At 42.2% G+C, this 14,001-nt stretch overlaps 2 protein-coding genes across 5 annotated transcripts in view; both read right to left on the bottom strand.

Moving 5' to 3' along the window:
* LOC127428671 (urokinase plasminogen activator surface receptor-like) overlaps positions 1–4,074 on the bottom strand; it is a 10,946-nt gene extending 6,872 nt beyond the window's left edge. Inside the window, exons 1-4 of the mRNA XM_051677178.1 lie at positions 4,021–4,074; positions 2,024–2,090; positions 1,263–1,387; positions 1,055–1,171 (exon numbers count right to left, since the gene is read on the bottom strand). Coding sequence (XP_051533138.1) covers positions 1,055–1,171; positions 1,263–1,347 — 202 coding nt within the window. The 5' untranslated portion in view covers positions 1,348–1,387; positions 2,024–2,090; positions 4,021–4,074. The remainder of the gene's footprint in view (positions 1–1,054; positions 1,172–1,262; positions 1,388–2,023; positions 2,091–4,020) is intronic.
* LOC127428673 (urinary protein 1-like) overlaps positions 1–14,001 on the bottom strand; it is a 226,678-nt gene that overhangs the window by 199,660 nt on the left and 13,017 nt on the right. The window lies entirely within an intron of this gene.

Raw genomic sequence — 14,001 nt, 5'->3', positions numbered from 1 at the left:
ATTATTATGGAACTATTTCAGAATGCATCATGTTGTCCACCAGATGCGCAACCCACTTTAATTAACCCTGCCGCTCACACTTTACCAAAGATAAAGACTATTGTGCAACAAGCAGCCCTATTTTTATCTGAAAAAATCCTGATCTATATTGATAATCATCGGGTAAATTTTCCGATTATCGATACATGAAAACGGCATTGATCCCAAGCCTACCTAAAAAATTTCTAGGAAAAGTGATTTAGAAAGTAACTTAATAGTAGAATAATTAGTAGTGTGATTACTTTTTAGTTAAAGTAATAGGTAAAGTAATCTGCTTACATTTTAGAGAATACATTTTTATTGGATTACTTATTTTGAGTAACTAACCCAACACTGGCAATAATACTGTTTAAGACATAAAAACGTGCAATTACAAAAAGTGAGGTCCAGATGTCTGAGATCATTGCGAAAATGCTTTTATTTAGCATTTTCTAATTTAATACAATTTATGTCAATTTGTGTAAATTTAACATGGGTTTCAAAATTAGTATTTGGTATTTCTCCCTTTTGCTTCAATGACAGCATGCACTTGAGCTGGCATGGATTACACAAGTTTGTGCAAAACCTGATGATCCATGTTATTCCAGCATGATTGTACTTGTGTGCTTCAATGGAATCATGGAAATATGACCTTTTTGTACAACGTTAAATTTAATGTCACAAATGTTCTTACACTGGTTTAGTAACTTAAACTTAAGTAGATTGTGCAGAATCTTAATATTTCTTGTTTATTTTATGTCATAATGTTTTTTATTTTTTTTAATTTGTTTTTAATTTTTTTATCCTAAAACTGTCTGTTTATTTACAGGTTTAAGTTAGATTTGAAATCACAGATTTTCAATGTGGTCTCAGATTTTTGGATCCTACTGTACTTCATGAAATAGTCAGAAATCATAAAACAAATCTGGTAAATATTCTGTGCTTGCAGTTTTTATTTCTGCCCAGTAAAAGAGTAGCAGTTATGTGACAAGTTAAATTATAACAGTAAATGTCCACTCCATCATACTGAACTTACCAGTTATTTTGAATTTTGAACTCATACACTGGGAAAATCCACTGGGGCATGTTACTGTAGTTTCTTCGCAAGAACCCGTAAGGTTTTGTATGCACAAGTTACATTGTAGAGAGTATCCTAGAGAGAGAGAGAAAGACATTCAATGACCTCTGTATGCGTACCAATAATTAAATAGACTAGCATTAAATACTCCTAGATGTTTTTATACCTCCAGTGAAAAGAATGAAAAGCAGCACAAAAGAGACTTGTTGATCCATCTTTGGTGAAGAGGAGAATGAACTAACACTGTGCATATTTCAGGGGGCAATTTATAGCTGATGACAGGGGTTGGGTCTTGATGAGGAAATGAAACATACAATAGAATGAAAGATCATAATTAAATATATAGGGGTGTATTTTAGGAATAGAAACTTAGACCTAGATAAACTAAGGGGAGAATTACTTCATAAGGAACTTACAGGTTTAAGTCAAACATGACTTTGCATAATTTATGTAATCAATTAAAACAGAAGTCTTCTTTTATTCATAAATCATGCAATGTAACTTGTATTTAGGTGGAATGTATCCTACTGCACCCTTAAAATCAAGTAAACTAGTGCGATGTTTTAAACAACTTAATACTGTATACAATAAATATAAGTAATCATCTTGAAATGTAACTACATACAGCACAACTATTCTGCTCCAAGTTCTTAACCATGAAATTCTTGTAAAACCAGTGCTGCACTTTGAACCGTTGGGTGTCTTATCAAAAGATTGAGCATATCACATCCTGTTTATAGGAAATCTGTACTGTAAGTTTCATTTACTCTGAAATGAAGAGTTACACCCAGTGCAGTGCCAATGTGAACATTTTGAGTAGCTAGATGTTGCATGCTCATAGGTCTTTGAAAGGCTCAAAAAGTTAGTCTTGCAACATTTGTAGTGTTTTTTGTGCATTTGTAAAACAAAAGCAGTTGCAAGACTGACAATAAAAGCGCAGCCAGAGGATCGGAGAGCCAAGGCAGAGCCAGGTGACCGACAGACCAAGGAGGAGCTGGAGGGACGAGGGACCCCGGCAAAGCCGATGAAAAGGACCGCAGTGGAGCCGAGGGAACAAAGAGCAAGAAGAACTTTAGATTATATAATATAATGAAAGTATAGAAAAAAACATATTTGGTTATGATATTGAATATTTTAAAAACACATTTTCAAGATTTGTGGATATTCAGTTTTCCAATTGATAGACACATTTTTTTCACATAGCACCCTCTTTTTCTAATACAGTTTAACCGAATAGGTTTGTTTATTCCCCGAACTTCTTCAAGAAATATAGATTTTGTACATTTGACATGTTTTATTTCTTTTACCATACTTTTTTTTTTTTTTACTGATGCAATATTTTCTTACAATTTTTTCTATCAAAAAAGTTTGAGTTAAGTTCCTCATGAAAGGAAAGATCAGCAACAAACAGGCTCTATTTGGTAAGGCATATAATTACAAAAAATCTGCACATTCTGTTTTGGTGGTAAGCTGTGGTCTTCACAGCTTACCACCAAAGTGACGCGACGCACAAAAGTCATAAATTAATCAAATCAATAGCAATTAGTCGCATACATAAATATTTGCTGAGAAAGCCCTTCAGATAACAATAATTCAATATATAATGATTAAATAATTATAAATAATATCTTTATATAAAAAAATAAGAATATTGAAAATTGAAATGCATTACATTATTTAGGCACACAAGTTACGAATTAAAAACATAATACACAAAGTTGCTTTAGAATTGTAAAAAGGGCTAATTTTCTATTCGTTCCGGAGTGGAACTTTGAAGGTCTCTGCGTTGTTCTGTCTTTTCTGAGCGCTGAAGCAATTATTGTTAATTTACACTTTAAAATCTTTTATGATATATTGTGAAATGAAATAAATTAAGAAATAAATAAATCTTACATAGACTCAACTAGAAACTCTCTAAGAAATGAATTTAAAATTACAGTCACATTCAAGCAGATGTTTTTTTATTTCTTTTTTTATGTAATGTTAAAAAACAGGACTTTATAAAAAAAGTAAATATCATTTATATTTAATTTATATTTAAAGATTCAGATGACTTTGAATTAATATTATGATCAAATACTTCCCCTAATCTATAATTTAAACACAGTTGTCTTAATGTTTGTAAATGTCCTGTAGTCCAGTGTTTCTCAGCTGCTTTTATTTCAGATCAAGTGGCAACCCAATATAGTAATGAAATTGTTCTCTGAAAGTTATTAATATTAGGCTACTTTGAATTTATTTAATTATTATTAGGCTTGTCTTTATAGAGTTTTTTTAATTGCTTTTTTTTATTATTTTCACAAGATACATGTTTCAAATCCCCTTTGGTGCTGAATAAAAGAAGTTACTCTACTGTAATATACACAGTGGACATTACACTGACATTATCTAACCAAATGGACAAAATCCGTAATAATGCAACATAAACATATTTATCCAACAAGTAAAATATATGATCAAAGAAAATATCAGGTCATTTATGTAAAAAAAAAAAAAAAACACAGTTCTCCTTACATACTGTATGTACTGTATATGGTAACCAATTGTGATTACCAGGTGGAATAAATTATTAATAATTTGGGATTATTTTGTTTGGTTTATCATGACTGAAAGCTCTTACAGCAATTACTGTAACTGATACCCTATCAACAACACAATAATCAGATCAGTTGAAATAGATCAAAATGATTCATTGATTAACCATTAAAGTCAGCTGGATTAAATGAAAAACAAATGTATTAAACTGAACGAGAACAGATGCAATCGAAGAGTTTGACTGTGATGAAAATAATATATAGATGAAAAACTTATTACATGTAGTGAAAAGTTTCCTTTTTGATTTTAATTTAAACTATGTTGAAAAGTGCATTTTTGATGATCTGTTGTGAGATTAGTACTAAGAGTTTTGAAAAATTGCCACTTACTTGTGAAAATAGTACCAAAGCAATAATAATAGGAAAAAAAAGGAACCGTAACTTAATGTTCATGCTTGGCCGCAAAAAGGGAAGTTCACTGCACAAAACATGTTTTTGGAACAAACCATGTTGTGTTTATCCTCATTGCATATCAAGGGGTATTTAATGTAGTCTGGTCATATTTCTTTATTCCTTGAGCATTTTTTTTTTTTTTTTGTGATTTCAAGGATAAATATACACCTGTTACATGCCTAATTTGAATAGTCTAAACCAACAAGATGTTGTTCGCACACTGAATGACAAACATATTAAAAAAATGGTAGTGTGTAAGTTAAAATAGACCATAGAGCAAATGTTTCAGCCCATAGCTTTCTTCAGTGCTGACATAATATATATATATATGATAGATATGTAATTCAGTGTGCAGACACAATCTAAAACAAATGAGTCTGTAAACACCTGAATTTCTACAAGTCTTGTTTGAGCGCAACAATTCCTTCTACTCTAATTTGGGTTGTGGAGCAGCAGCATACAGTGCTATTTATCTCAAATACAAATGAACTGTGTTCTGTTATAATTACAAAATGTAAACAAAATGGTAATCAATTAACATTTGAAAAAACAGGCAGATTTCTGAAGGGATTGCTTTGAATTTTACTGTCATTTGTTGCCTGTAATGTTTATTATATTCAGCTGGAAATATTTACATATTTTTGATATATGCACCTTCACGTTAATGAACACTTTTTTACGTAAATGACTTCTGATGTTTTCTTTGATCATATATTTTACTTGTTGGTTAAATATGTTAGCCATTATAATGGATTTTGTCCATTTGGTTAGATAATGTCAGTGTAATGTCCACTATTACAGTAGAGTAACTCCTTTTATTCAGCACCAAAGGGGATTTGAAACATGTATCTTGAATTGTTTGCTATTGAATTAATGAATTGTTAAAAATACTAAATTAAAAGAAGATCATACTGTTGAGTTTTGGGGATCAAACCAAATGTTCTCGTTGTATTTTACAATAATCTTGTGTTTTGAAACAATGATTATGTGGAAAGAAAACATGTTCAGCAGTAATAAAAGCATAAGTGCAGATTTTGAAAGAATGACAAGCTTTGTTACAAATGTGATCAGTTTTGAGTTTTGTACTAAGAGTTTTAAAATGAAGCACTTACTTGTGAAAATAATAACAAAGCAATTAAAAAAACTATTTTTTTTTTATCAAAGAAACTGTGTGTTGGGCCTCATGTATTCAGATAGAATACAAAGGCAGGCCTTACACAGTCGTGTAACTCAAGCCCCCACATACCAGGTCATAAATTATACTGATAAAAGTCCCGCCAAAATCAAACAAAGAGAGTCCAAAACAGACTGCAAATCCCATGAAGCCTTGCTCACTAAAGGATTGAACTCTCAACTCCTATTGGATGAGGCACACAACAGAACGTCCCTCAAACCATGACATCATCAGGAGTAGAAATACCTCTGAAATGCTTCCAGGATTTGCTTCCAGCAACTTTGTTCGCCGAGTATAGACGTAGCTCATCGCTGCTCTCCTCGTGGCATAAGGAAGTAACGTCCGACTTGAAACTGTGGCCATACAATTTCCATCTCGCTGGACGAGTTGAGATTACTCTGTGTTCAACCGAGCACTCTAACGGATCCGAAGGAGACCGCTGAGCAATTCACATCTTCATCCGTTTGCCTGCAGAAGTGAAGAGATTAAAGATTTCTCTTCCATCTTCAGTCAAGTTGACATTTCTGATTTCTCTGCCAGCCTGCCGACAGAGCGAGGAAACGGCCTCCCGTCATCACACGAGCCTCAAGGAACCGGGTTGGAATTAAAGGACGGATGAACACACATTCTGTCCTCATGCGATTCAAGTAAGAGGTTTACGTCTGGGCAGAGATAGAATATTATAGTGTGTTTTTCTTGTGTTTCAAGGTTTTTTACTTGTACAGTTTACGGACCATCATGTCCGCTCATTATTAATACTCAGGGTATTAATTATCACGAATTTGTTTTGCTGTATTGTGGTCCAACCAAATTGGATTGTTGTGCATTTTCGCCATCGCGGGTGAGACCGGCAACTGAGTTTATCCATTAAAGAGTCAAAGAACGCGGGACTTTTACGAGCCGTCCACCGCGTCTCTGAGTGATAAACTAACAGCTGCTTTCTCTCCCACGATCACGAAATTGGCTTTAGGGCCATCACTTTATTGTCTCTCTCTCTCGTACTAACCACACACACACACACACACATGCGCGACCCCTCACAAACACACACCCTCATGTGTTATAGGATTATTTTGATTTCCATATCTAATCATGTCACTGTTTAGTTTGTAGTTGTAAGTCGGAAGTTTATTGACTGCATTGTATTAATTATTAATTGATGTTACTGCATAAATCAACTTTGTTTATATAACAAAGAGAAGTGTTTTGGTTTGTTTTGCATACACCTGTGTCATGCTGACGGGATGTCAGTGCTCAGATTCAAGCCTTCATTCATTGTTTTTTTCCCGAAAATCGATATTCTTCGGATGTCGATTTTCCTAAGAAAACAATCTAATATTGAGACTGTTATACTATCTGGTTATTAGTCCCTGATTCCAGGGTGGTGCCCCATCAATGTTAATCCTTATTAATATTCTGTTGACTTTTGATAATTGATCATTATCTTTGATGATTGTTGAATCTGAATGATTAATAAGCTAGTGTTAATTTTAATTAATGTTTCATCGATGTTAACAATTAACGATTATCTTTGATAATTGTTGATTTAAAGGATTAAAAAAAGCTAACATTGATTCTCATCAATGTTCTATTGATTTTAATAATTAATAATTATCTTTGATAATTATTAATTATTGCTAATAACCAAACTTGCTCCTAAACGTAGCGCACTACATTTACTGGAGCCCCATACGAGGTTTTCATGAGTTAGATTCAATTAATTAATTTAAATATTAATTAATAACTAAAGAAATAATTATTAATTATTTCTGATAGTAACACTGATCTAAACAACCAATAAAGCCCTACACGTGGTTGTTTTTTTCTTTTAATAGTGATTTGTCTTATTTGTTTTTATCATTAAAGGCAATGGTTTATTTGTGCTCTATTTGTAATAAAAACTATATAAATCTATTTAACAACTTAATATTAAGTATTCAAAATATATCTTTTTTTACAGTGTATATGATAACCAAAAACAAAAAGGATGTTAAAATTATTATTTGATTTTAATAATCATTTTAGGCAACATTATGGTAATAAAGTTCACAAGATGGGCAAGGAGGAAGCTGGGACCGGCTTGACAAACACGTAAGACTCTTTAATGTGACACTTTATGCTGCTTTTCAGCATTACACTAACGACACTGACACACAGACAGACAGTTTTGTGTGTCTCTCTCTCATCTGCTGCTCTCTCCTTTCCTCAAATACTCCTGCCGCCCCTCATTGGAACATGAGACCGGTGTGGCACACAGGTGGAACTCATTCATCACACAGGAAAGTATATTTCTGATTGACAGGGGCCTCTATGAGAAGTTTGTATATAAGGAAAAAAATACATGTCCCCCATATGTAAATGGTTAGATATTAATCAAGGAAAAACATTTCTAGCCTTTTACATTCAACCATAAAAATACCACAAATTTACAATTTAAATTTAAAATATAGTCTGACTCTAGCGGCTCAAACGGGGCTCTCCGAAGGCCCAGGAGAACCACGGAGAGATCCCATAAGGGAAAGAGGCGTGGCCTAGGAGGATTCAGCCTTCGGGCTCCTCTCAGGAACCTGATGATCAGGTCGTGCTTCCCTAAGGACTTACCATCCACTGCGCCACTGAGAGGTCGGTCGCCGAGCGCAGCTCCTGCATCACATCGGGATCAGGAATACCCACGTGCAGCTCTTTCTGTGCCTTGGCCTGGTGTACTTGCAGGAGGGCCATGGCATGCAGGGTGGAGGCGGCCTTTCCAGCGGCACTGTAGGCTTTAGTAGCCAGAGAAGACGTAGTCAAACAGGCCCTGGAGGGGAGCGCCGGACGATCCTGCCAGGTGGCGGCGTTTTGCGGGCAGAGATGCACCGCAACCGCCTTATCCACCTGAGGGATCTCTGCGTACCCGTGGGCCACCCCGCCATTGAGGGTAGTGAGAGCAGACAAACTGGGAAGTCAGGTCAGAAAAAGGTCCACGACCTCGTCAGTTCATCGTGCACTTCCGGGAAGAAAGGGACCAGGGAAGGGCGCCCCGAGTCCAGGAACCAGTCATCTAGCCGTGCGGGCTCAGGGGAGGGTGGAGGCTTCCAGTCCAACCCGACACTCGCGGTGGCCCGGGCAAGCATGGCGATCAGCTCTGACTGGGCGGTCAGACCCGAAGGTGGCAGCCAAGTCGAGTCCTCGGCGTCCAACATCGCCAGTGCGCTCTCCGACGCAGCAATCGAGGACTCTTCCTGCTCACGAGCCCTGAAAGAGATGTTAAGCTGCCCATGAGGTGAGCTGGTCTCATCTCGGAACTCGATGGGGGCAGACGAGCATGCTGGTAAACGGGAGGTCCGTGGGGAATTACCCGGTGAGACCGCACCCATTGAAATCCCCAAATCACCTCCAGTGCCAGCCAGGCCGGCCTCGTACCCGTAGGTAGAAGGCGCAGCGTGGGGGGAGGCTGGAGTGGTTTTCCCCCAGAGGAAGGAAAGCCACGACCACAACGTTGCCATGGTCATGTTTTCACAATGAGAACACAAACCATCCACGAATGCTGCCTTAGTGTGATCGCGGCCCAGATTTTATTTTACCATCAGGCAACAGCGGTTTTAGCTTGTATGGCACCCACTTGAACTCCCCCCAACAAGATGTCTTATTTTGACACTACTTAATGTGATGTGTGATGTTAAACCTCTGGTTTTGACACTTCTCAGTGTGATGTGCAATTCCCATAAGAGACTAACAACTCCCTTTCTCACACCTTTGGTTAAGTGTGTAGTCATGATAACACTGGATGATAAGATACCTGGGGAGAAGCTGCAGTATTACTACAGCAGCAGTGAGGAAGAGGAGAACGCTTTTGTTTATGACACATTATTAATAAAAGTTTTTCAAAGTCTTTTTCAGTTAAGAACCACTTTCACTATATACAGTGGCAAGAAAATGTATGTTAATCCTTTGGAATTACCTGTATTTATGTATGAATTTGTTTTTAAATCTGGATTAATCTACATCTAAGTTACAATAATGAACAAACACAATCTGTTTTAACCAATAACACACAAATTATTGTATTGTTCTTGTACATACTGTATACATCATTCAAACATTCACAATATAGGTTGGAAAAAGTATGTGAACCCCTAAGCTAATGATGTCAACAAAAGCTAATTAGAGTCAGTAGTTGGAAAACGTCATGGTTACTGGTGTAACCTTCGTTACCTGATGGAGGGAATGAGACGTTGTGTCCCTCCTGCCACAATGCTGAACTATCCGCTGAAATGGCCAGACCTTATATCGGCTCCTAAGCTGACAGCTTCATTGAACTCTACCCGCTCAACACCGGTTCCCTATCTGTCACTCACTCGACGTTGTGTCGATGTAGTGACACTAGGGGTCACTCTTGGGAGCCCGAGACACCTCTGGTCTTTGATAAAAGGCCAATGAAAATTGCCGAGTGGTATTTGCATGCCACTCCCCCGGACATACGGGTATAAAAGGAGCTGGTATGCAACCACTCATTCAGGTTTTATGCTGAGGAGCCGATATAAGGTCCGGCCACTTCAGCGGATAGTTCAGCGTTGTGGCAGGAGGGACACAACGTCTTGTTCCCTCCATCAGGGAATGGAGGTTACACCAGTAACCATGACGTTTCCTATCTGTCACTCACTCGACGTTGTGTCGATGTAGTGACACTAGGGGTCCCTATACGAAATGCCACAACTGGTTGAACTGTGTTATGTGAACTGGTGGTGTGTGGTGGGCAGACTGCTGTGTGCCTCATAGCCAGCACACCAGGTCGACATGTAACCTCCCCCAACATAGTTATGAGTGTCGAACGGCCCTTTTTGGGGACAAGTCGACTACCCAAAGATAGAGACAGGCTTAACTCAGTCGTGGCCTCTTTTCCCCTTCTCTTTTTCCACTCCCTAAAAAAGAAGAGGGATTATCCGACTGGGCCGCCAGGTCTAGTCGGGGGGTGTCCCTCCCAAGGGGAAGACACCGTGGAGATCACACCTCGCCCAAAGAGGGGGGGGATATTTAAGTGGAAGAATACGTCACACGGTCTTTCCAACCATGTGGAGAGCCTTCAAGGTAGATCCTGCCCAATGGGGGAGGAGTTACTACAAACATGGAGACTGGGGCAGAGGGGCTCTGCCCAAGGAAGACGCAGTTTGCCAGCAGGGAAACGAACTAGCTGAAGATATATATCGCATGGAGTTAGCCTTACAGGGAACCGCCACATGCGGAGCACCTACCCCAGAACAGGGCTCTTAGAGCATGTACTGGGCCAGCAGTGAGTCTCTCCAAAAACTCGACTGCCACAGGGCTCGGAGGAAGTCAACCAGGGAACAAAGTTTGTGAACACTACTGGGAATTAATGCCGCACGTCTTCAGCTCCAAGGGAGGTGGAAGGCGCTCTGTGCAAGCGATACACCCGGCCAGCTATCACCCGGGGTACACCCGGGCTTATCCGTTTGTGTTGCGTGCCACTACCTGGGACGAAACCGGTTCCACCTGGAGGTTGTAGAACCTTGCACAGGTGTTGGGTGTTGCCCAGCCTGCTGCTCTGCAAATGTCTGTTAGAGAGGCACCCCTGGCCAGGGCCCAGGGACCGCTACACCCCTGGTAAAATGGGCTGGTAGCCATACCGGGGGCGGCATGTCCTAGGCGACATATGCCATAGTTATGGCATCAATGAGCCAGTGGGCGATCCTCTGCTTGGAAACAGTGCTTCCTTTCTGCTGTGCACCAAAGCAGACAAAGAGCTGCTCAGAGATTCTAAAGCTCTGCGTGCGATCCAAATAGATGAGTAAAGCGCGCACCGGACACAGCGACGACAGGGCTGGGTCTGCCTCCTCCTGGGGCAGTGCTTGCAGCTTCACCACCTGGTCCATAAAGGGGTGGTGGGAACCTTGGGCACATAGCCCGGTCAGGTCTCAGGATCATGTGAGAGTAACCTGGACCGAACTCCAGGCACGTTTCGCTGACAAAGAACGCTTGCAGGTCACCTACCCTCTTGATGGAAGTGAGCGCAGTCAGGAGGGCAGTCTTCAAGGAGAGTGCCTTAAGCTTGGCTGACTGCAAAGGCTCAAAGGGGGCTCTCTGTAGACCCTGAAGAACTACAGAGGTCCGATGAGGGAACGAGGTGTGGTCTGGAGGGATTCAGCCTCCTGGCGCCTCTTAGGAACCTGATGATCAGGTCGTGCTTCCCTAAGGACTTATCGTTGACTGCGTCATGGTGTGCTGCTATGGCGGCAATTTACACCTTCAAGGTGGAAGGGGACAGCCTCCCTTCCAACCTCTCCTGCAAGAAGGAAAGCACTGATCTCTCTGGGGATCTTCCCGACGGGAAGAACACCACTTAGCGAACAGACGCCACTTAAAGGCATACGGGTGCCTCGTAGAGGGGGCCCTGACATGAGTGATTGTGTCTACTACTGCAGTCCCATCCAGGGGCCAGACATGGAGATTCCAGAGGTCTGGGCGCGGGTGCCAGATGGTGGCAGAGCTGGTGCAGTCACCGCAGGGGGACGCCCTTGGCGATGAGTAGACGGGGTGCGGGATCTTAAGCCGCACCGGGGCAGGATATGCCGGCTAGCATCCATCTACTGCTCTACCATTGAAAACTGCTGGGCAAAGTCCTCGACGGTGTTGCCGAATAGGCCCGCCTGGGAAATGGGGGCAGCAAGGAATCGTGTCTTGTCGGCCTCACCCATCTTGACAAGGTTGATCCAAAGGTGGCGCTCCTGGACCACTAGTGTGGCCATCGTCCGCCCGAGAGACCGCGCTGTGACTTCCGTTGCTCGGTCACCGAGCGCAGTTCCTGCATCAATCCTGGGGCGGAACTACCCTCGTGCAGTTCCTTTAGAGCCTCGGCAGACTTGCAGGAGAGCCATGGCTTGCAGGGCGGAGGTGGCTTGTCCAGCGGCACCGTAGGCCTTGGTCGTCAGAGTCGACGTAAACCTACAGGCCTTGGACTGGGGCTTTGGGCACCCGCGCCAGGTGGCGGCGCTCTGTGGGCATAGGTGCACCGCGAACGCCTTTATCCACCTGGGGACTGCCGAATAGCCCTTGGCCGTCCAACCATCGAGGGTAGTGAGGGCGGGGAAGCTGAAAAGATCGGGACCGGGCAGTAAAAAGTGCCTTCCGTGACCTTGTCAGCTCTTCATGCACTTCCGGGAAGAAAGGAACGGGGGCGGGGCCTGGCTTTGAGCGGCGCCGCGAGCCCAGGAACCAATCACCGAGCCATGAGGGTTCAGGGATGAGCAGTGAGTTCCACTCTAGCCAACGCTCGCGGCTGCCTGGGAAAGCATGTCATCATCTCCGCGTCAGCCTGTGACTGGGCAATCGACCCCAAAGGGAGGAGCCCAGCTGAGGCTTCCGACTGAACGAGCCCACTCTCCGATGCTGCGCTTGAGAGCTCATCACTTTCGCGGGCTCTGAATAAGAGGTCGAACTCGCCGTGAGACAAGCCGGCGAACTCATCCGGAAGCCCGATCGGGGCAGACGAGCATGCCGGGGGATGGGAGGTCCGCGGGGGGATCCCATTGGGGTCCCCAAATTGCCCCCAGTGCTAGCCGCGCTGGCCTCATACCTGTGGGTAAAAGGACCGAGGCGGGAGCCTCTGGGGTGGCTCGCTTTCTTACGAAGGCGAGCCGCAACCGCAACGTTGCCATGGACATATTCTTGCAATGAGAACATGACCATCCACGAACGCTGTCTCTGCGTGAGCAGTGCCCAGACACGAAAGACAGTGATCGTGACCGTCAGAAGGCGAGAGATAATGAGCGCAACCAGGAATAACACACAATCGGAAAAGCATCTTTAAAAAGACGCGTCTTTAAAAAGACGTTCCGTGTGTGCCGCTCTTTTAGAGAAATATACTCTTTTAGAGAAATATACTCTTTTATTTCTGCCGAAGCGCCCAGGGGCATTCTCTGCAGTGCACCAGTGCAGAGGGGGGAGAAGCCGCTGAAATGCGCCGTCAGATCCAGCAGAGGTGAATGAACAGTAGTATTCAGCTCAGTGAGCATGACCGTTCGGCTCCGAAGAGAAAATCTGAATGAGTGGTTGCATACCAGCTCCTTTTATACCCGTATGTCCGGGGGAGTGGCATGCAAATACCACTCGGCAATTTTCATTGGCCTTTTATCAAAGACCAGAGGTGTCTCGGGCTCCCAAGAGTGACCCCTAGTGTCACTACATCGACACAACTTCGAGTGAGTGACAGATAGGGAACCAGTTATCCAATTAATGAAACAAGATTGGAGGTGTGGGTTAGAGCTACTTTGAATTAAAAAAGCACTCAAACATTTTGAATTTGTTATTCACAAGAAACATCTGCTGACGTAGACCATGTGTCATGGTCCTGTCACCTTGCCAGGTTGGGTTTCTGTCTGATGGGACCGTGGCATTATCGTCCCCTGTCTGGCCTGTCCTCACAGCCACGGAGGCTGTTCCCCAGTCCATGTCGGTATTCACAGCCACGGAAGCTGTTTCCCTGTCACTGCCTGTGCTCACGGCCACGGAGGCCATTCCGGGATGATGGCATTATCGTCCCCTGTCTGTCTTGTGTTTCGTGTATGCTCTTTGTGTGAGCTACTTTGCTGTTTCGAGGCCTGGACCGTTTGCCATCTTCGAGGGAAAAATGAATTCCCAAGTTTATCAAGATATCCTACAGGATAATTTCAGGGTGGCTGTGCGCCAGCTGAAGCTCAGTAGAAGTTGAGTGATGCAGCAGGACAATGACCCTAAACATCAAAGTAAAT

This window comes from Myxocyprinus asiaticus, chromosome 38 (assembly GCF_019703515.2).
Source record: "Myxocyprinus asiaticus isolate MX2 ecotype Aquarium Trade chromosome 38, UBuf_Myxa_2, whole genome shotgun sequence".
Taxonomy (NCBI): domain Eukaryota; kingdom Metazoa; phylum Chordata; class Actinopteri; order Cypriniformes; family Catostomidae; genus Myxocyprinus; species Myxocyprinus asiaticus.
This window is presented reverse-complemented; position numbering and strand designations above follow the sequence as displayed.